Source organism: Saimiri boliviensis, chromosome 16, assembly GCF_048565385.1.
Source record: "Saimiri boliviensis isolate mSaiBol1 chromosome 16, mSaiBol1.pri, whole genome shotgun sequence".
Classification (NCBI taxonomy): domain Eukaryota; kingdom Metazoa; phylum Chordata; class Mammalia; order Primates; family Cebidae; genus Saimiri; species Saimiri boliviensis.
The window spans coordinates 19,933,164-19,957,243 of NC_133464.1; the positions used below are offsets into that span (position 1 = coordinate 19,933,164).

Below are 24,080 nucleotides of genomic sequence, written 5' to 3' on the forward strand. Positions count from 1 at the left end.
GGAGACCCAGGTCATTGGGAGATAAAGGCCTTGAAGGCAGGTTCATGGTCTATGAAATTGGGGGCACGTGAGAGAAGGAAAAACTGAAGACAGAGATTTGCAGGCAAATTACAATGAAATCCAGTAGTTTAACAATGTTGAAAAACAGAAATCAAAAATGCTACATTCTGAGTGAATGCATATTTATATATATATATATATATATATATATATATATATACACACATATATATATTTATATAAGGTTTCAGGTTAAGAAAAGCTAAGTTTATATTTTGAAACAGCACAGAAAAAGAGAAATTGGTAAATATTTAAAACAACAGTAGAGAATTAACAAATAGACTTAGGGTATTAATAACAGGGGTGAGGAGTAGGCAATTCCTAAGAGGTATGTCTTAGTTATCTTATTTTGTATGCAAAATCTTTAAACATTGAATTGACCTTTTCCTGGAAGTAATTCATATACAAAACATACTTTAAAAAAGGAATGGTGCAACATCGAAATGTCAAAGTCATTCACTTCATAGAAGGTAAAAAGTGTTCTTCAGAGGAAGGGAAAAAATAAACTTATTTCACTGAAATTCGAAGTGTTTTAACATCGGTTTTGACATGAATATGGTCACTTTTAAATTGAAAGTGGGGTGTAGAAAAGTAAAGGCTTTAACAACCTGCTTCTAGCATCTTACAAAGAACGGAATTTGAAGATTTTCAGTTTTCTTTAGCATTTCTGCATCGTTCTTCTTTAAAATCGTGTAATCGGTAATTTATACACATGATTAAATATTCAAAAGGTACAAAAGAACTTTCCTCTCATTACTGCTCCCAAAGACTATTTTCATTCCTCAAATCAAATACCATTACCAGTTGCCTATATATATTGCTACTTCATGTATGTACAAATATAATATCTGCTGACATTTAAAGCAAGATTAGAGTGCACAGGAAGTTTATATGATATTTACTAGGATTAAGAGAAAAATATTGCATATTAATGAAAGAAAGGGTAATTTTTTCAGGTTTTATAGAATCTTTACAAGTTTTAATTATTTTATCCTTAGTCTTAATGGTGACGTTCTCATGAACTATACCATTTCCTTCATGAGCTGAAGTATAATATCTCCAACAAAACTTTGTGTGAAAAATGTGAGCAAAAGTAGGAAACACATAACAAAACATACCACAAAGTTTTATATTAAAAAAAGACAACACAGGCCAGGCATGGTGGCTCAGACCTGTAATCCCAGCACTTTGGGAGGCTGAGGTGAGGGATCGCCTGAGGTCAGGAGTTCGAGATCAGCCTGGCCAACATGGTGAAACCCTGTCTCTATTAAAAATACAAAAATTACCCGGGTGTGGCGGCAGGTGCCTGTAATCCCTGCTACTCAGGAGGCTGAGGCAGGAAAATCACTTGAATCCAAGAGGCAGAGCTTGCAATGAGCTGAGATTGTGCCATTGCACTCCACCCTGGGCAACAAGAGTAAAACTCTGTCTCAAAAATCAGACTACACATTGGGTACAGGTTATACTGCTTGGGTGATGGGTACACTAAAGTCTCAGAACTAAAGAACTTATTCATGTAACCCAAATACTACCTGTTCCCCAAAAAAATATTAAAATAAAAACATTTAAAAATTTTTAAAAATAAAAATTATTTTATACATTTGAATATAACTCTGGCAACTTGCAAGTTTATCTATGCTACGGAGTTTTTATAATTTTCTAACAATAGTCACCCATGACTTTACTGCTGGCAAGATCAGTCTTTTTTTAATTCTCCAACTCCCATCTTCAGGTACAGCCCAGGTTCCAGAGGATTTTCTTGACATTAGCAAAGAATGACTCAAGAATTTCTACTTTCTAACACAGTACTTGCTACTTTTTAGTTGCAGCCTTAAGTGCCATTTCTAGCTGGTCCCCTGTCTTGTTTCTGTGTCTGAGATCTCATCTTCATATAGGTTACATACATACAGCTACAGATGTGACCTCTGACTCACTGTTAAACAGAGATCCTGCCTCTGTGCCCAGGGCTGTTTTTTCCCCCCAAGGGTCAGTTGTGTCTGTTTGCATCTTTGCATATCATTTGTGTCTGCATCTTAAGTGCTGGAACTCTGGATATCGGTAGATAGTCTTGTTAACTTTGCAAGGATATAGGTTGCTTGGCTGGATTGTTGTTGGTGGCTATGCTTCCCAAATACTGTTTCCCACTCCCCAACCCTCCCACCATGTTTTACTTGTGGCATCTATAACTAGGTCTATCTTGATGTGGACAGTTCAAGCTTAAGGTTCATTCCTTTTTATATTTAATTGGATCATATCCAATCTTGTCGAAGTGAGAATGCCGAAACACAGACTTATTCACAAAACAATGTTTATCACTTATAAGTATAAATTCATCGGTTGGGCACAGTGGCTAATGCCTGTAATTCCAACACTTTGGGAGGCTGAGGCAGGTGAATCACAAGGTCAGGAGATCGAGACCAGCCTGGCCAACATGGTGAAATCCTGTCTTGACTAAAAATATAAAAATTAGCTGGGCATAGTGGTGGGCACCTGTTAATTCCAGCCACTTGGGAGGCTGAGGCAGGAGAATCATTTGAAGCTGAGAGGCAGAGGTTGCAGTGAGCCAAGATTGCACCATTGCACTCCAGCCTGGGCAACAAGAGAAAAACCCTGAATTAAAAAAAAAAAAAAATGCATCTCCCCACTAGAGAGTCCAAGGAATGGAAAAAGCCATAATGGTAGAGTTGCCTGAGATTCCCATTACTGAAAAAATACCTAATGTTAGAAACAAAGCTGAAATATTTCATGCCAAGGTAATTTAATTTACTTTCCTTATAGAGAAAGTGGAGCTTGGTAACAGGTATAGACTGAATGAAGTCCTACCTCTGCCTCTAATACGTGACCTCAGGCAAATTCCTAATGTTTCTAAGTAAGAACTTTCTCAAGACTGAAACAGAAAAAGTAATGATGTCACCCACTTCACGGGATTTTTGTGATGGCTGAATGGGATAACACATATAAAGCACCTAAATAGTGCCTGGAACACAGTATTACTTAACAAATACTATCTATAAGGATTTGACTATTAAGAATTTTCATATTTATTGGGTGAGAAACTTAATTTTCTGAGAAATTAACCAAGGAAACAAATCAGCTTTTTCTTTATCAGAAAACCCTTATAAAGATGATATGGGTGGGATAAAAATAGTAAAAGCAAGTTGTGTGTCAAAGATTATAGTAAGTGCTTTACGTATATTATCTCAATTAATTCACAATACCTCTCCATGGTAGAATTTAAGTTTTAATCTTTTGAGATAGAGAAACTGGAGTTTCATCAGGTTGCCAAATGCAATGAAAGTGGAAAGCACAGGGTTCTAGATTTGAAATTCTAAAAATGTGAAAAATGTGAATAAGGCCAAATTACAAGACAGCAAAGCCCGCACCCGACTCTGTAATCACTACATTCTCTCCCGCACCCGACTCTGTAATCACTACATTCTCTCCTGCTCGAGTCTGGTAATGGCACTAAATAAGGCCTTTCTTCATTTTATTGTGCATCACAGGGGAAAGGCTCCATCACAAACTATGGCTTAGCAGGAAAATAAACTTGGATTCAGCAAATTAACTTTCAGCACAGTTTTCAATGACTAGGGTCTCAGACTATTAAATTTTGAATTTCAGAAACACGCTCTAGCACAGAACAACAGCTGCTGCTGAATCCCAATCCGCAAAGCAACAGCAGTTGTAACATCTGGACCAACAGCTACCAAAGCTACATCAGTAAATAAGGTGAAAGTCCTCATGCAATTTGACCCTTCAGAATTTTCTCCTCAAGCCTGCTACAGGTGGCTCAAAGGTATCTTCACAAGGAAGGCAAATGGCATATTTCTCAAAAAGTCTGCTCAGGCAGGAGCCGGTGACCTTTGGTCTCTATTGGTAGAATGGATACTAAGGTTGCCAGCTGGAAGTAAATGGAGATTTTAATTGAAACATATACAACTATCTCCAACTGGGGGTTGAAGGAAAGCAAACTAGAGTCTTTCTAAGTTATCTAATGAGCACCCAGCATGACTTAGCTTCCTACAAATGATCCTCCATTAGCCTGGGCTTGTTTTGCAAACAAATACTCAAATAAAAAACTGCTCAGCTCTTATACATTTGGCACTGTTTCCTAATATCAGTCCTATTAGCGAATGTGAAATATAAAGTGTAATTTAGGATCATGTTCATTTTTGTTTCCTGGGGAACATGGAAAAGAAAACAGTGTTAGAACATAAGACCTGTGAGATATATATATATATATATATATATATATATATATATATATATGTACAGTATGCAATTATTGATATAAATGTGTATCAATCTTACTAAAATTTATTTTTTCATAGATGCAACTTTCTCTTCACTCCCAATCTGCTTAAAATATATGATACTTTCTGAGAACTTATTATTACAATGGAAGACATTAATTAATTAGTCCTTAAATTTATTATCATCACTTAGAATAAAGGAGTTCTCATTTAATATGAAATGTAGGCTATCAATACGGTTTACTCCACACGCATATATTTGTTTAAATGGAAAGAAATATTTTGTGAAGACAAAAAGGTCATTAGTCCTTACTGCTCAAGTTATTTAGCCTTTCTAAAGGTTACTGGTGCTTGCTTTCTTTCATTATAGTACTTATTTTAAAGCAACGTCAAGCGTGAGGTTAAGGTACTTGACAACAATGTCATTTTTCTTGATTGTTGTTCAAATACATAAGAAAGAGGCTTAAAAATGAAGTTACTGCACAAGAGAGCAGAAAACAAAGCCAAATTGGGGGGTTTATATAAGCAAGAAAACCAACAGCTGACTTTTCTGTTTTGTTATCAAGGTAGTTTTTATTATGTTCCCGCAAAATTAAGAGGGTTATGCTGGGTATTGAGCAAAATTCCTAACAAAGAAGGCAAATAAATTATGTGTGGTTGTTTGAGACTGGGTCTCACTCTGTTGTCCAGGCTACAGTGCAGTGGTGTGATCGTGGCTCATTGCAGCCTCGACTTTCTGGGATAATGTGATTCTTCTGCTCTAGCCTACAGAGTAACTGGGACTACAGGCACACATCACCACACCTGGCTAATTTTTGTGTGGGTTTTTTTTTTGGAGAGATACAGTTTTGCTGCGTTACCCAGGCTGATCTCAAACTCCTGGGCTCAAGTGATCCACCTACCTTGGCTTCCCGAATTGCTGGGATTACAGACAAGGGCTTAACTGCAAATATATTATTATTTTTTAAATTTCTTTAAAATCTATGCCTCAACTTTATCTAAAATGAATGGCCCTTAAAATATGTTTCATCCAGATAAGGAAAGGAAGAGAAAAGAATCATATTGATCCAACAAAGAGACCTTAATAAAAACTCAATCAATCAGAAGATTGTTGTCCTGTTTAAATTGAGTTCTGATATTTTCTGTGTAGACTGTGTAGTGAAAGAACAGCATTACTCATTGGCAATAAATCCATTTAGGTGACCAGGTGATACCTGGATCATGTTTATTCTAAGGAATCTTAATCTTAGTACCTTGGCCTCTTCAAAAACTGTGCAAACAAACTTGGTTCAATATTAACCATGGTTAGTGAACCTTAGGATAAAGAAATGCCATCCAGCAATGCATCCTTCATTCACCCTTGGCATCATGCCAATGGTATACCATGCTATTGTGTATCACTCCATTCCTAATAATTTGAACAAATGATGATGTTAGCTGCCTTTAAGAATCATGCATTTTCTTTGAGGATTTAAGATTGCTGAGAATGCAACTATGAACAATCAATAGCTACTGAATAAACACTGTATAAATGTACAGTAAGTAAATATGCATGTCTTTTTATAAAGTAGACTTCAACAGAGCTCTGGAGGCTCTGGGATTTTCAATGATCTGAAAAAATTGAGCACAGAAGTTGTTTCTATTCATCCCTCCCTAGTGATCCATATACTACGTCAATTGTGTACTAAATTGTTACTGAGAAAATTCAATTCATTACATGTACTGGGCAATTAACATTAGTTATGTGCCCAGCCTTGCTGTTGGTTAGAATATCCATAGTGGGATCCTTGTCCTATATATTTGTATATAATGCTGTGGGGAAAAACTTTACACAAGATATTCGAAACAAATGTAATATTTTAAAAGTATAACATGAAATTTAGCTATTTCAGTACACATTAGCCTTTGAAATTGCAACAGGACACTATCATGAGAAAATTATAGAAAGACGACTAATTTCATTTACTGAGATGTGATATACATGACATGGCCTTCTGAGAGGTATCAACTTAATGGTCGTTTTCATAATCAGATGAAGCACTTGCCCGTTTTTGTGATAACATAATTCATATTAACTTTGGCGAAAAACCTGAAAAGTAGAACAGCATAGGACAAGAAAAGTCTACTCCTGAACCTACCACGCCCTACAATCACTGCTGAACATTTGTTGCATGTGCTTTGAAGGGAGGGCCACTACGGTAGCAGGCTACATATAAAGAATTCTCATACACAGACCATACAAAAACCCACCTCAGTCATAGACAATCCAGAGCACACTGTTTAAAAATGGTGTCATGGCCAGGTGCAGTGGCTCAAGCCTGTAATCCCAGCACTTTGGGAGGCCGAGGCGGGTGGATCACGAGGTCGACAGATCAAGACCATCCTGGTCAACGTGGTGAAACCCCATCTCTACTAAAACACACAAAAAAAATAGCAGGACATGGTGGCGCGTGCCTGTAATCCTAGCTACTCAGAAGGCTGAGGCAGGAGAATTGCCTGAACCCAGGAGGCGGAGGTTGCGGTGAGCCAAGATCGCGCCACTGCACTCCAGCCTGGGTAACAAGAACAAAACTGCGTCTCAAAAAAAAAAAAAAAATGGTGTCATACAGACACATACACTAAAGGATATATGGAACCAACTGAGTGCATTTTGCTCTCTAATCCACATGCCTGCTGTCAGCCATCAATTAAACACAACAAACCCCACGGTGTAAACCTGTTAATTATTGTTCAACAGGAATTAAAATTTTTGTCTACATAACTTCAAACTCCACAGTCAATTCAATTATTTAAATGAAAATAAAACAAGCACACCCACCGATTTTTGGAAGAACAGACTTTATTTTCTACTTTTGAAATATATTCAAGGACCTTAATAATGGGTACCCTCCACTTTGATTCAGGCCCTCTTTGTCTCATCACATGGCATTATCCCTGTATCACTCATAATTCCCCATCTCCATGCCTTCAATCATATTTCTACATTTCTGAATCTTTCCTAAATTTCAAGAAGGTTTTCATTCTGTCTTTTCACCAAGCCATGTATGGTCTTCTTGTCATGAACCAATTTCATTCTCTTCCATGATTTTATCTGCATTTTAACTTACGGTACCAATCAGCATTCTAGTTATTTATGCTCTTATCTAAGTGGCTCTACAGGAGTTTCAGCTCCTTATGGGTAAGAGAAGTAAGCACTCTGACAATGAAATGGATGAAGAGCAGAAGTGAACCCTCAAACATTACAAGCTCACTCTTTGCTAGACTCATGCTAGGCTTTTTATGTACATCATAGTTTGAAAACAGGTATTATTATACTCATTTTACAAATGAAAAAACAATTTTTTTCCCAGAGAGTTTAAGAAACTTACAAGATCATTTTGTCAATACAATGCACCTCCTATATTTGAAACCTAGTCTGTCAAGATCCAAAGACTGAGCTATTTATATGGCTAAGATCTTTTAAAAATAAAACTTAACATAATGTCATAAAGATCCTTCCTGAACTATGGAGAATGAATTAATGAATGAAGAAAAGACTGAAGACTGTTTAAGGCATCTAGAATCTATATGGGAAAAAATAAGAAATGACTGATTTAGAATCAGAAAGCAGAAAAATAATCTTAGCCATTGGAAGAAAAAATACCAATACATTTTGGGAATGTGCCCACTACTTTAAAACTACATACAACTTATATTAGTTAAAATTGGCCCCCTAACTTCTTCAGTTTCAGAATGCATTCTGGAGATCTATGCACCAGACAGAAGCTAAATCTTGAAACTGACAGAAATTCCTGACTGATTGCTTGCTAATCGCTATTTGTAAGGAGACTTGGAACACTCAAGGCCTGTAGATATCCTTAGAAAGTACCTCTTTCAGTAAAAGGTTTTCAGGCACTGTCTAGAGAATGAGGACAAGCCTGGCTGGGCTAATGATCAAGGGGACAAAGTCAGTAAACCTTGGACGAGTGATCAAAGAGAATGCTTTAAGCATTTCTTATTATATGTTTTTATTTTCCTTAAATCTCTACTTTCCTAAAATTATTACTTAATGGAGGAATTTATTTAAGTACTTACTTAACCTATTTTAATATAAATCATAAGATATTACACAGGTCTTCAGAATTATATTTCTGTAGTCTTCTACTTTTGCTCTAAATAGAGAAAACCAACTCAATTATGGAAAAAGTAGCCCAGAGTTGTACTGACAAAATGTTGTAAAGTATATATGGTGGGAATATTACACTCAGAAAACAGGAAATTCCCTCACTCTCACAGAGACTGGATTCTACTTTTTATTTTATAATTATAAACTATTTAACACAAGAATTAAGACTTCCAACTTATTTTATTTTTTCAGAATTTATTTGAATAAAGTTTAATGATATCAAATATTAATAATTTTACATTATATCCCTATCCCAGATTCCTTAGAAATCAGGTACTTTTCCTTCAATTAGGCATAGATTTAAAGTCATTTTAATCCTTTAACACATTCAAGTTAAGTTATAGAAGTTTTCTACAATAAGCATACTTTACTTTTGAATCAAAGTGTGCTATTAATATATATATATATATATATATATAGTTACACAATGGAGTATAGTCAGCCATAAAAAGGATGAGATCCAGTCATTTGCAACAATATGGATGGAACTGAAGATCATTATGTTCAGTGAAATAAGCCAGGCACAGAAAGACAAATATCATATACCCTCACTTATTTGTAGGATCTAAAAATAAATACAATTGAACTCATGGACATAGAAAGCAGAAGGATAGTTACCAGAGGTTGGGAAGGGAATTGGCGAGGGCTAGGGGGCAGGTGAAGAGGTGGGGATGGCTAACAGGTACAAAAAAATAGTTATAGAGAAAGAATAAATAAGGCCTACTATTTGATAGCACAACAGAGTGACTACAGTCAACTGTAACATAATTACAGTTAATTTTAAAATAAATTAGGGTATAATTGGACTGCCTATAACTTAAAGAATAAATGCTGGAGAGACAGGTATCCCATTCTCTATGATGTACTTATTTCACATTGCATGGCTATACCAAAACATCTCATGTACCCCCCCAATATACATATATATATATATATATATATATATATATATATACACATATATATGTATATATATAAAATATATATACATATATATACAATATTATATATAAGTATATTATATATAAGTATATATATTATATTAATTTTTGTGTGTACATAGTATATATATAATATACTTATATATAATATATATATACTTACTATGTACACACAAAAATTAAAAATTAAAAATAAGATACTTGGCTTCAAAAAGCATCATCCTAGCAAAAAAAAGTAACCCCAAAATTAAAAAGTATTTTACAGATTGTGAAAGATAAATACATATTAGGTCCTGTGAAATAGAAAATAAAGAGAAAAAGGAGAATAATTATGTAGTTCATAAATTTAAAAATGCAAAAGTCCATGGTATACATCTGTAAAAGATATGAGTCGTTGGTCTTGGGTATAATTGTATAAATCACTGTCAACATTGAAAGGAAAAAAGGGAAACCTGGTTCATGTATAAAAGTCATTATTTGATGGGCAACAGTTGCTTAAATGCCACCTTAGATATGGAAACCTGTTATTGGTTGACCTTAACATGTCAGAGCAAAGATTTAAAAACTTCTGTCAAATTTCTGTGCCCCAGCTCTACATCCTGGTAACTAACCTAACAATTCCACAGAAGCCTGTGATAAGTGTGGTGGAGCAGAGAACACTTGCTTCAGAACAGGAGATCCTTTCTGAGTTCAATCCAGACCTAAGAATCATAACCTCTGGTATTGAACCCAGTAATCTGTATATGAACTGATTCTCCAGGAAACTCATGCACATCTTAAACATTTCTTATTCATCTCTCTCTCTCTCTCTCTCTCTCTCTGTGTGTGTGTGTGTGTGTGTGTGTGTTTGTGTGTATGTGTGTGTGTGCGTGAATGTGTAAGTGTGTATGCACATACTTGCAATAGAGAAAAACACACTTATCCTATTTTTTTACGATAAGGACCTCTACTTGCCATTACTCTAAGTAAAGGCAATCTTTGTCCTGGGAATGTAAAATTAGTACCATTAAATCCGCTGGTACCAATACCACTGATATCAGATATGAATTCCAGGTTTATGGACCCTAAGAGTTAATGGATAATGAGAATCCAAGGCTCCCTATTTCTTCGGTCATAATTATTATAGGAACATAAGTAATTCATCTAACTGGTCTGTGCCCTTGGGACTGCACAGGTTGCTACCATTGTCAGACAACACTGCAGCATTATTAAATATGCTTCATCTTAAATCAGGTATAGGAAGATAAAATAGAAACGGAAGACCTAATCTCTGAACTTAATGAGCTTAGACTTCAACAGGGAATAGGCAATGGATCATATTTTTTAGATGAATACAAGAACACTAAGTAAGTGAAAATGATAAGGTGTCAACTACAGAAGCATTAAGGAGAAAGAGACGAGAAGACTGAGAAAACTAAAGCCTGTAATGACCACAGAACTATTCTTTCAAAAGGAGAAAACATGCAAAGAAATTTCCAAAAATAAAACAAAAGACATGGAGAAATCCAATTTCTTTAAACATCTGAAGTCCTTGGAGCCCCGATTTCCTGCTATCTTACTTCAAAGTTTGCTTTTCATTTTCAAGTTATTTATATTCAACTGGACCACTAGGTAGGCAGGAAACAGTATGAAGACCGTAAACTACTATATCTAGTTATCCCAAGGATATTTGTCCATTCAATGAATATAATAAACCTTTGGCAAGAATAACAAATGGCACATTCTGAAACTGTGATGAGTGATTTTTAAAAATTTCTCTGAGCACTGTGGACCACACAGAATTATTCTTAGCTGGTCACTGGTTCTTCTTTCACGTTTGGGTTCAGGATCCTGTTCCTTTCTAAGGGAATACTTAGAATGATAGAAAATTAACTGCTTAGGCAAGCTATCTTTCTCCATTTGTTAAAATGCCAAACCCCAAGAGCTCATGCTAGTGTTGGTCACTCATTAAAAATCACTAAGTGACAACGAAATGATACGGAAATGTTATTTGTAATGCATTTGATAATAAACACATGACATTGCCTTCTGAATCTTGCCAAAGTTTGTGTTTGGATACTTTCCTTATTTTGGTGTCCATATATCTTACAAACAAAAGTTGAACATATTCAATCATGCTTACCAAGGAGATTTAAAGATTAAGCATCATTTTAACAGGCCTGTTCATGTGGATAGATTAAAGATGTCATTTTCAGCACAATAATAATAAAATATTGGATGGAAGCATAAGCTAAGAAGCCTTGAACTGAGTTAAAATCTTATAGGTTGTGTTCAGGTTTGCAATTTGAAAATGATGTGCTCTGTGTAATTTACTGTTGAATATACAAAAAATTAGAGCAGTAACACAGGCTGACATTGCTCTGTATGTAGAATGGATGCACAGTTTGGTTATCTTCAGTCCTGTATATGCTCAAGTCAGCTCTCTCACTCTCTCTCTCTCTCTCTCTCTCCTTTTTTTGTTTTTTGTTTTTTTTTTTGTTTGTTTGTTTGTTTTTTGAGACAGAGTCTCAATCTATTGCCCAGGCTGGTGCGCAGTGGCACAATCTCGTATCACTGTGACCTCCACCTTCTGGGTTCAAGCGATTCTTGGGCCTCAGCCTCCTGAGTAGCTGGGATTACAGGCCTGCACCACTACACCTGGTTAATTTTTATATTTGTTTTAGTAGAGATGGGAGCTTTGTCATGTTGGCCAGGCTGGTCTCAAACTCCTGACCTCAGGTGATCCACCCGCTTCAGTCTCCCAAAGTGTTGAGATTGCAGGCATGAGCCGCTCTGCATGCCAGCTGTCTCTCTCTGTTTTAAGTCTCTTTATTATGGAAATTCAGAATCTATACACAACCCAGAATGTTCTATGAACTCCCCAAGGACTCATCAACCAGCTTCAACAATGATCATCTTTCTGCCTATCTCATTCCTTTCTACCTGCCCACCTCAGGATTCCATCAGGACATGGTTGTATCATTTCAGATAAAGGTTCACTGAAATTATTTCTCTCATATTCTTAGAATACAAAAAGCATACAAATGCCATTCTTATGGCTTTACTATCTTATTTGTCTGAAAAAAAAAAAGTGGGGAGAAATCTTACATTGGCTCAAGGGAAGAAGAAAAAGTAATTTTTTATCCCAATTCCTTATCACTATAAAATGTAAAGAATCTCTTGATACCAAATCCTGGAGAGAAAGTGAGAGGTTTCTGCTCCATTTCCCACTGTCCCACTGCAGATCAGGCCTCACTAAAAATCCTGAGTTTACTGGTTTTATGTACACTTTGCAGTCAAATCAGTCTACACTGAGGTACTGTGTTCTCAGATCAGAAGACAGAAATGTTTCCAGGGAGCTCTAATTTATACCCCCATTAAATACTTTTTCTTGATTTTCATTAAAATAAGAAAATAAGTTTTCTCTATTCAGTGGCAGATCAATTTAACTTAAATAAAAGTTCTCCTGTAATTCACTCATACTTACTCAAAGGATTAGTGAGCCTCTGTCAGAGAAAGGATACTTGTCTGCTCATTAACATTCATGACCAAGAATCCTTCTGGTAGAACTGGTTTCAGAGTCTGATAGAGCAATACTTAAAATAAATTGGCTTGTCTGTGAAACAGCTGCTCAGCAAAGCCACCATGCAAGGGAATTGGTGATAATAAGATGATAATATTACAACCACATTGGGAGCATAATGTATTTCACGTTATTGCGAGGTGTGTGGTAGGGGTCTTAGAATAAGAAAAAGATTAGAAGTTCACCACTGAAGCCAGAGCTGATGATTATCAGTGTGTAGCCTTAGTTTTGAAAGATCTGTCAAAGTTCAAAGGAGGACAATGAAAGAGAGAGAGAGAGAGAGAGAGAGAGAGAGAAGGAGGAGGAGGAGGAGGAGGAGGAGGAGGAGGAGGAGGAGGAGGAGGAGGAGGGGGAGGAGGAGGGGGAGGAGGAGGAGGAGGAGGGGGAGGAGGAGGAGGGGGAGGAGGAGGAGGGAGAGGAGGGGGAGGAGGGAGAGGAGGGGGAGGGGGAGGAGGAGGAGGAGGAGGGAGAGGAGGAGGAGGGGGAGAGGGGGAGGAGGGGAGAGGGGGAGGAGGGGGAGGGGGAGGGGGAGGAGGGGGAGGAGGGGGAGGAGGAGGAGGAGGGGGAGGAGGAGGAGGAGGGGGGGGAGGAGGGGGGGAGGAGGAGGAGGAGGAGGGGGAGGAGGAGGAAGAGGTGGAGGAGGAGGAGAGAAGGCAGGCATATTCCACTTGTACAAAGATCTGGGTTCTATACGCACCACAGTTCGAGGACCCCCTACCAGGATCTTCTCTTCCAGCACTGTACAAATGCAAGGCGTTCATGATTTATAAACTTGTTCAGTATCTCTGTCAAAGCCAAAATCTCTAGTTAGGTAAGTTTTATTTTTGGAAGACCTGCCCGTTGGGACAGTTGGCAGATTACTTTCCAATGCCAGTGAGACTACTTCTCTAATTTCTAAAACTCTGTTTAGCGCGTTCTGATTTCAAGAGGAGTGTCCTTCAGATGGAAAACATGTCATGAAGGTGGCAGCCTAGCAAATATACAGAAGGCATTCAGCTAATTACTTCCCAGGATGATTAACATTATAAGCCCTATGAATTGCAGTTAACTGTTATTCTGTGCAATCATTCAGGACAGCAGCAGCACAGTACATGGAAATACTATATGTATTTATCTATATAATATCAATAACATCATAGAGGGATAGGTGTTGTGTGGTATGTGTGTGCATGCATAGTTATACATGTATATGTTAGTGTGTTAGAATATTGGAGTTAGTATGACAATTGTGTCTTGCCATGATTTACTTAGAAAACAATCATCGTTATTAAATTCTTAGGGAATCTATTTTTTAAAAGTCAATGTGATCAGTAAAATATTGTTTGGGAGGTAGCAAGAGGCAGTCACTTGAGGATTATGGTAGATTAGGACATAGAAATAATCATTCCTTTTCCCACCTCCACTTCCATGGGAGTAGGATAATCTCTTACCCCACTAATGAGAATTACCATGAGATTTGCTTTGGCTCATGGACATTAGGAAGTCAGTGTGGCAATTCTAATTTAGGCTTTAAGGGGCATTCTGACTCCAGCTGTCTATATTAGCATCTCCAAACTCAACTAAGAGAAAAACATGCTTAAGACAGAGTATTGCTCTCAGAAGAATAAGTTACATGTAGACCAGACCAAACTAAAATGACTCTAAATCCATAGAGTCAAGCCTACATGAGCACAGCTTCAAATAGCCAATCTCTAGTCAACCCAAAGATACATTATGGAAAAACAAACACTTCTTGTTTATGAAATTGTGTGTTTTCTGTTACAAAACAGTAGCCAGCTGGTGTGAGGAATAAAACATTGTGACAGAATATCTATATAATAGATATATGCTAAATGTCGATAAATAAACATTGTTGAAAGAAAATCAACAGTAAATTATTGACAATATGTCCTACAGAGTGTGGACTTGCATACAAAATCTCTGATGCATTTTTTCTCCTCTTGCCACTTGTGTAATTATCACAATCTTAAGACATTCTTTGAATATTGAACTGCAAGCCCTCCCAAACAGTCTTCTTGGATGCCACTAAATAGAAAACTTTCCTCCCCGCTCTTTCCAATGAAGTTCTACATTAGGATGCAAGCAATTCTGCCTTTTTGACTCTTAGGTTTATACTTATGTCTCCCCCAAAAAGGTAAACTCCTTGACAGGCAATGACCAAATTATGAGTCACTTTTTAATCTATGACAATACTTGGTTAAGTGTCTTCTCTGTGGTAGGCTCTAAATAAATGTTTTCAAATATAAATCACACACACATACAAAAAAATACCACGCTTGCGACAGAAAATATGAAAGATGCTACCACCATATGGGAAGCTATTTAGGGTTTGTTTTTGCTTTTCAAATAAGTGTATTCTCTGAGAAAATTAGGCCATATATTAAGGAAGTCATTACATTATTGTCATCTCTACAGTATATAGATGAAAAATGATATTTAAAAAGAAAACACAAGCAGATTTGCAGTGTAAAAGTACTATGTCACTGTATATAAATTATTTCTGTGTCCTTCATGAGGATGGAAATTACTGTTCAATATTTTTATTTTGCTTTTCAAAATGCACTGGCTGCCAAAATTTCTGGACAAATGTATATCAATAAAACACATTAATAAAAGCCAGGAAGGAAAATTAAACAATAAGACCAAGAAGAACGCACTAAACGGGAAACTTCATATGGAGTTCCAAATGCGAATTCATTTCAGCTCGAGTAAATCCAAAGGAAAAAAGTAACCTTCAACTACATATCCCTTCAACTAAATTTTCCTGCCTCTGAATAATCCATATTGCACAGACATTCTTAAAGGAGAGGGTGTTAGTGCTCCCAGCAAGATAGACACCACGAGGCATTGTGAGATAAAAAGAAAAAGTAATATATCTCCATTGATTCAATAAAGATTTTTACAAAAAGCACCCATTCCCCTTTAATTTAGGGACAAATTCCAATTTAATCCTATCCCTGCCCTTCCCAAAGACAGGGTTACATTCTTCACCCACCAATACTTCTATTGTCCTTTTGAAGAAATGTTAGTAATTTTTCAACAGTATCTATTCAAAACAAATAAAAATTTAGAATTTCAATCAAGTATCGACTTCCTATATATAACTGACTATGTCTAATTCTGATGTAAGTATCAGGTTACAGTCCTAGAGTCATCCATCATTCTTAGTGGAAACTTGGCAAGTCGATGACCCTCTCAAAGCTCCAGATTCCTTGAGGGCTGGATTATATTTAGGTGAGTATTGTTTTTTGTTTTTGTTTTTGTTTTTTGTTTTTTGTTTTTAATTTAAAACAAATCTTCCACTTTTCCCTGACAATCATTTCCACATCCTCCCCACAATAAACGGGACAGGCCAGACCCGGCAGGGTGAGATAGAGGAATAGGTGGTGTTGACCACAAGATGCCAGCACATCTGGGAACAGGAAGCACTGGAGAGATAATATGGTAGGTGGCTGAGAGCAGGGATCCAGGAGTGCTCAGCCTTGGATGGAATCCTGCCTCTGCCAGTGATTACAACATCCGGGTGACTGCATTGCAGTTTATGTCAAATATCTAGGGTTAAAATCTATGAAGGGCAGGGAACACAGTCAGATGTAGCCTCTTATTACTATAACAACTAGCTGAATATTTGCTTGTTCTCCATTTTCTCTAACACACGAGCTACTCGGTAGCACAACAGCAAAAGGGGACTTAGATACAAATGCCAATTCAATAGGCCAGTCACTAAACATAAAAATGCTAAAAATGAGTGAGTACACAAAGATGATTCTCCCTTTGTCTATGTTTTAATATGTTTTTGCTTATCTGTTGCCTGGGGTGTTAGGAAGAGGAGAGGAAGGTGAAAAAGAAGGGAGTCATGTGATCCTTCCGCCTGGTGGACTACGTTGGGTCTTCGTCCAAAATTTTAATCCCAAGGAGCAACAGAAAAGCTGCGCTTGCCTACAGAGCATATTGAGAACATCTTTGTGTAATTTGGAGAGCACTTTTGCAGTGGCCAGGACCCTGATCACATGGCGAGAGGCTTACAAGGATGTGTGATGAGAGCCCGAAATTGAGATTTGGCCAGAGAAATAAGAAAAAAGCAAAGCAACAAATACCTTGTCAGACCCTTGGAAAAGCAATGTCAAGAAACCTCCACTATATAGACTTTTATCATGACATTTTAATTCTGTATTCAAAAATTTAAAAAAGATATACAGCTATAAGAAAATTCTCTGCCAAAGAATTAAAAGTTCTGGAATTGGTATTATATACTTTTAAAATTCATTGCCTCTCAGGTACAAATGCTAGGCTAATCTTGGAGCTAAGCATAGAAACTTAGGAAGGTTGGGAAATAAGTCATGTTAATTCCACTTTAACTTCCTACCATCCGATTAGTATTTCTAATTTTATAAATTATAAAATTATAGTGTCTCTCCTAAATGTTACCAAAAAAAATCAATTTTAAAAAGACAGGAAAGTAAGACAATAAACAGAATGTGGTTTTAATTTAAGAATACTGGAATCTCAAATTTTATAACAGTCACTGCTGCCACAAAATAAAAAAATAAATGTAATCAAAGCATTTCTCATATAAGAAAAATTATAACCAGAGACTAATTATTATCAGTGATTGAATTTAGCCTCCCTAAATATATCTTGGACTAGATCACATGCATCAGGGGTAATTTAAATTTCTGCTGTACTTAATAAAAACAGAAAGAAAAGTCATCAACCTTTCTTAATTTTAATTAAGCAGTGGTTTTTCATAAACAGCATGTAGACAACAAAGACATACACAATCCAAATGACAAATTAAGACTTCTGAGAAAGTGGAAACAGAGGTAAAACATCCAAACTGATGGATGAAGAGACTCCAAAAATGATGCAAAATGACTAATCAAATAGGAAGTTACTAAAAATAAACTCAAAGTCCTCCATAGTACTATTGGTTTTATGTGGGAACATAAAATTCAGAGGGTGACATTCCGTAACTGAACCTAGATAGTTCTTTTGTGCTCACAGCAACTGATATTCATCAATAAGTGACATGAGAAAGCATTTAGAAAAAGAGAAAAATTAAAAATGGAAAACTACCCACATGAATGCACAACCATTCATGGAAGGTGACTTAGCAGGCTCACCTTTGAGATATAAGAAAATAAATCATACCATTGCACAACTGACCCTCATGAATCTGCCCAGAGAAAATAGCAGATATTATGACAGTGACGTTTTAATTGATTTATAATATTATTATTATTTTAAGTCTAAGTGCTTCAGGAATCGAGATTATAGGATCACATTTAGATTCCCTTTTTTTCCACTCTGGTTGAAAGCCTCCTCAACAACAACAAAATCTTAATTCATCTCCCATCCAAGGCAATGCAACTGCAATAAAATGAGTAGTTGCTAAAGAATTTATCACCCCTTAGGTAAATCTAATCTTAGCAAAATCAATGTCCCGTCAAACTGATTGACATCATACCCCTGGGTACATTAGAACAATTCAAAATATACCTATATAAAGAATGAAGGAGAGGGAATAAGAGAAAAGATGGAGAAAGGTTTCTTTAATGAGACAAACAAGATGTGGGATTAGGAACTATAGATGCAAAATATTAAGCTATTGATACAAGAAGTATAAGGCTCAGTCTTATTGAATGGCTTTACTTGTTTTATAAAAAATAACTTCCCATAAAGCTACCTAATATTTATTTTTTTAATAAAGAGTATATATTATTTACTATGAAAACTGTCCTGGAATTATTTTAACATCACTTTAGAGTACATTTTACAAATGCACTAGAGTTGTTTGTTTGTTTGTTTGTTTTTGTTTGTTTTTTCCCAAAGACGCAGGTCAAAATCAGTGGCAGCAGATCATTACCACCTGCTTTATGTAACAAACGACAAAACAGCTCAATTTGCTCTCGCTTAAAGTGACAGAATGTTGTCCTCCAAACACAGAGTCCTGTCAGGGACTCCTGAATGTCACTGGATTCGTAATCTATAATCAAGAGCAACCCTAAGTACTCCCTAGTTGCATTTAAGAGAACAACATTCACAGCATCACTGCTAAATAAGAAATTATTTTCATAAACATCCACATATAAAGTTAAACATATACTTGCAGAAAGATGACGCCCCAGTCACTTACACAGAAAGTGTCACATCATTTTTACTGAAAATACCAGGTACACCTACCTTCTGCAACTTCGAGAACTGATTTGAAGAAGATCAGTGTTGCTTTAATAGTTTATAAACAGCAATAAACAGTAATAGTTTATAAACAGCAATAAAACAAAAGTAAAAAACATTTTACCTACCACTCAAGAAAGTAAAATGAAACATAACAACTTTGGCCAACCTTTTCTAAACTGGCTTTGCTGTACATTGACTGAACTGAGAGAAGAAAATGAGTAGCAGCTCTGTTGCTCTAGGGTAATGCTGGAGGCCCAGTGATACCCAAAGACGTTTCAACACGAGGTACAGGTCTGGTTTACAAGAACTCACAGTAAGGTACATTCATTTCACAGAGCACTAAAGATAATATACCATCTAAAAATACTAAATATATTGTTATCATTATTGATGCTGTTTATAAAGAATCACACAACTTTGGAATATTTTCAAAATATATAGGCTCTAATGAGAAAATCCAGTGTTGAAATCTCAGTAATAATTACTTTGTCATATAAAAATCTGTATTTAACAAGCAGAATATAGAAATAACATTGACTGCTTATAATCAGAATATCAAAAGAGAGTCTAACTAAACCTTATATAGAATAAGCAACTGCAATGCAAAATGTGCTCTATGATTGCAATGGCAAAGTCTAAAGTAAAGGAATCTGTGTCACTGAGATTTAAAATAAGCCTTTTCTCTTAAAAATGTGATGTTATATTTCAAATCATCTTAAATTACACTTCCTTTTTAAAAGAGAATTCCCCTATGAAAACGAGACAAGCTGCACTATACCAAAACCTGAATTGGAATTCCTCTAATAATGAAAACTGGAGCTAAATCTTTACAATAAATCTCACAGGCAAAGCACAAATGCAAAACAGCTCTTTGTTAAATCAGGTTTTATCAAGATATTACTAAAAAAAATACTGTCAAGAAAACTCATGCCTTTTCTAAAAATAGACAATGCTATAAATATTTAAGAGGGACAGAAAAGCTCCCTCTTTATAAAAATATTTTTCATATGATACCAAGATTGTCATAGAAAAGTGCACCTATGACAAAGTGAAGTGAAAACCATTTCACCTACCGTCAAATTTCTTATGCCTGGACACGAAAGTGGTGCGCACAAAATGGCTCGTCTCTTCCACCAGGTTTTCAAACTCGAGTTTGCTCTGTTGGCTTAACTTGTCTTCCATTTCTGTGGTGCAGCATGTATATTCCTGAGGACAGATTCTTAAGTGTTCCCCTGCAATGAGAAGGTAAATGTCATTATTGCATTCCAAGGCCTTTTGGCAGATGTTGCAGATTTCGCTTCTCTAACATCGACTTCTCCAGCCATCCCCATGAACTTTATCCGGGCCACAGCACATCAGGGTATCTAACATTCCAAACACCTGGTGGACTTAAGTGGAACCTGATATTCAGTCTCTGTTCCTCATCATGTAAGCGAAGGTGCATTAAAAACTTCAAAATACCATGGCATTTTGTTCCTGTCTTTTATTGTTAATATATCAAGTAAACATCAGGTGACACAAGATGTAATACAGCTATGTAAGCTCGTCTTGAGAACACTCAAGTAAGAAAAAAGACAGTCCCATCACCAAAAGCAAGAAAAGATGGTAATCGGCCCCTGGGTTCTCTTTCTGTGAGCCTGTCCTTGGGTGTGCATCAGTTTTTCTGTAGGTTCAAGTCAGTGTGTTTTTAATGGTAGGCCTCATGTGTCACACATTCTTTAAGGTGACATTTCTTGTCAGATAGAAAACATTCTCCTGAAAGAAGGAAGTCACTGATGGGTATAATTAATGCCTACGTTATATGGAAATGTAGAATAAAAGGAATGAAAGCCATGTATTTAATTCAACAGATCTGTCTCTTGATACACCAGGCTACGTCTTTTGACAATATTGCTTTCTTTAGTGCTATTTGCAAGTAGAAGCCAATCCTTTGCTTCATGAAATTAAAATGGTCTGTTATTGCATAAAATGTGAATTTCCAATTGAAGCAGCTCAGTCAGTGTCAAAAATCTTTATCACAGCCTGTGGAGGGAAGAATGGAAATCTACCCAATGTCTTGCTAAATAAAACCAACAAATTGCTCCTGCTATTAAAGTCACTGTAAGACTCTGAAAACCAAATGAACAAAGTACTTGACTCTGTGATTAAAATTCATTTATAATGTTTAACGGTACTTATAAAAGTATGTCCTATGACCTTGTGTGAAGTATAGGGAGTCTCATGATTCCTCATGTAGTTTAAGGCTTAAGCTCCTACTTAAAACAACAGCAGAATAAAAAATAATGTTTACAGGTATGTTTTAATATTAGGTCTTTTGCCAGTTTGAAATCATTTTTTTTTAACTGTTGAGATGTTTGAGTTCCTAATTAAAAGAGTACAAATGTCCAACAATTTTATGAAAAACAAATGCTCAACATCACTAATCATCAGGGAAGTGTAAATCAAAACCACTATGAGGTATCATCTCATCCCACACAGGATGTCTGTTATCAGAAAGATAAAAAATAACAATGCTGGGGAGGATGCAGGGAAAAGGCAACTCATATACTGTCAGTGGAAAGGAAATTATGATAGCATCTATGAAGAATACTATGGAGGCTCCTCAAAGGACTACCAGTAGAATTACTGTTTGATCCAGCAACCCATTCCTGAGTATTTATCTGAAAAGAAGGAAATCGGTACATCAAAGAGACATTTGCACCCCATGTTTAATGGAACACTACACACGATAGCCAAGATACGGAATCAATCTGGGGGTCCAAAAACAAATGAAGGGATAAAGAAAATGTGGCATAAGTACTCGATGGAATACTATTCAGCCTTAAAAAGAATGATATCCTCACCACTGATTCCACAGAAATGCAAACTACCATCAAGGATTACTACAAACAACTCTATGCACACAAACCAGTAAGCCTGGAAGAAATGGATAAATTCCTGGACACTTGCACCCTCCAAAGCCTAAACCAGGAAGCAGTCAAAACCCTGAATACAACAATAACGAGGGCTGAAGTTGAAGCAGCAATTAATAGCCTACCAACCAAAACAAGCCCACGTCCACATGGCTTTACAGCTGAATTCTACCAGACATAAAAAGAGGAGCTGGTACCACTCCTTCTGAAACTATTCCAAACAATCCAAAAAGAAGGAATCCTTCCCAAATCAGACCAACATCATCCTGATACCAAAACCTGGCAGAGAGTCAACAGAAAAAGAAAACTTCAGGCCAATATCCATGTGAACATTGATACAAAATCTTCAATAAAATACTGGCAAACCAATTGCAACAGCACATCAAATATCTCATCCAACACGATCAAGTAGGTTTCATCCTGGAGATGCAAGGCTGATTCAACATACACAAGTCTAAATGTAATCCACCACATAAACAGAAAGAAAGAAAATAACCACACGATTATCTCGATAGATGCAGAGAAGGCCTTTGACAAAATTCAGCAGCTCTTTATACTAAAAACTCTTAATAAACTAGGTATCAACAGAACATATCTCATAATAATAAAAGATATTTACAACACACCCACAGCCAATGTCATACTGAATGGGAAAACTGGAAGCATTCCCTTTGAAATCTGGCACTAGACAAGGGTGCCCTCTCTCACCACTCCTATTCAATATAGTATTGGAAATTCTAGCCAGAGCAACCAGGGAAGAAAAAGAAATAAAGAGTACTCAATTAGGAAAGGAGGAAGTCAAATTGTCTCTATTTGCAGCCAACAGATTGTATATTTGGAAGACCCCATTGCCTCAGCCCAAAATCTCCTGAAACTCATAAGCAACTTCAGGAAAGTCTCAGGATACAAAATCAACGGGCAGAAATCACAAGCATTCCTATACACCAACAACAGATTTAAAGAGAGCCAAATCAGGAATAAACTGCCATTCACAATTGCTACAAAGAGAATCAAATACCTAGGAATACAACTAACAAAGGATGGAAAGGACCTCTTCAAGGAGAACTACAAACCGCTGCTCAAGGAAATAAGAGAGGACACAAACAGATGGAGAAACATGCCATGCTCATGGTTAGGAAGAATCATATTGTGAAAATGGCCATACTGCCCAAAGTAATGTATAGAATCAACACTATCCCCATCAAGCTACCTATGACCCTCTTCACAGAACTGGGAAAAAATACCTTAAATTTCATATGGAATCAAAAGAGAGACCGCATAGTCAAGACAATTCTAAGCAAAAAGAACAGAGCTGGAGGCATCACGCTACCTGACTTCAAACTATACTACAAGGCTACTGTAATCAAAGCAGCATGGTACTGGTACCAAAACAGAGATAGAGACCAGTGGAACAGAACAGAGGCCTCAGAGGCAATGCCACACATCTACAACCATCTGATCTTTTGACAAACCTGACAAAAACAAGCAATGGGAAAAGGATAACCTGTTTAATAAATGGCGCTGGAAAAATGGCTAGCCATGTACAGAAAGCAGAAACTGGACCGCTCTCTGACACCTTACACTAAAATTAACCCCAGATGGATTAAACTTAAATATAAGACCTAGCACCATAAAAGACCCTAGAGAAGAACCTAGGAAAAACCATTTAGGACATAGGCATAGGCAAAAATTTCAAGACTAAAACACCAAAAGCATTGGCAACAAAAGCCAAAATAGTCAAATGGGATCTAATTAAACTCCTGAGCTTCTGTACAGCAAAAGAAACAATCATTAGAGTGAACCAGCAACCAACAGAATGGGAAAAAATTTTTGCAATCTACCCATCTGACAATGGGCTAATATCCAGAATCTACAAAGAACTAAAACAGATTTACAAGAAAAAAACAAACCCATTCGAAAGTGGGCAAAGGACACGAACAGGCACTTTTCAAAAGAAGACATTTATGAGGCCAACAAACATGAAAAAATGCTCATCATCACTAGTCA

General features: G+C 36.5%; 1 protein-coding gene across 3 annotated transcripts in view; it reads right to left on the reverse strand.

Moving 5' to 3' along the window:
• Positions 1 to 24,080, reverse strand: part of GPC6 (glypican 6) — a 1,167,663-nt gene that overhangs the window by 849,421 nt on the left and 294,162 nt on the right. For all 3 annotated transcript variants that reach the window (XM_074387545.1, XM_074387544.1, XM_003928197.3), the window contains exon 2: positions 20,235 to 20,393. In XM_074387545.1, the coding sequence (XP_074243646.1) occupies positions 20,235 to 20,393 (159 nt within the window). The remainder of the gene's footprint in view (positions 1 to 20,234; positions 20,394 to 24,080) is intronic.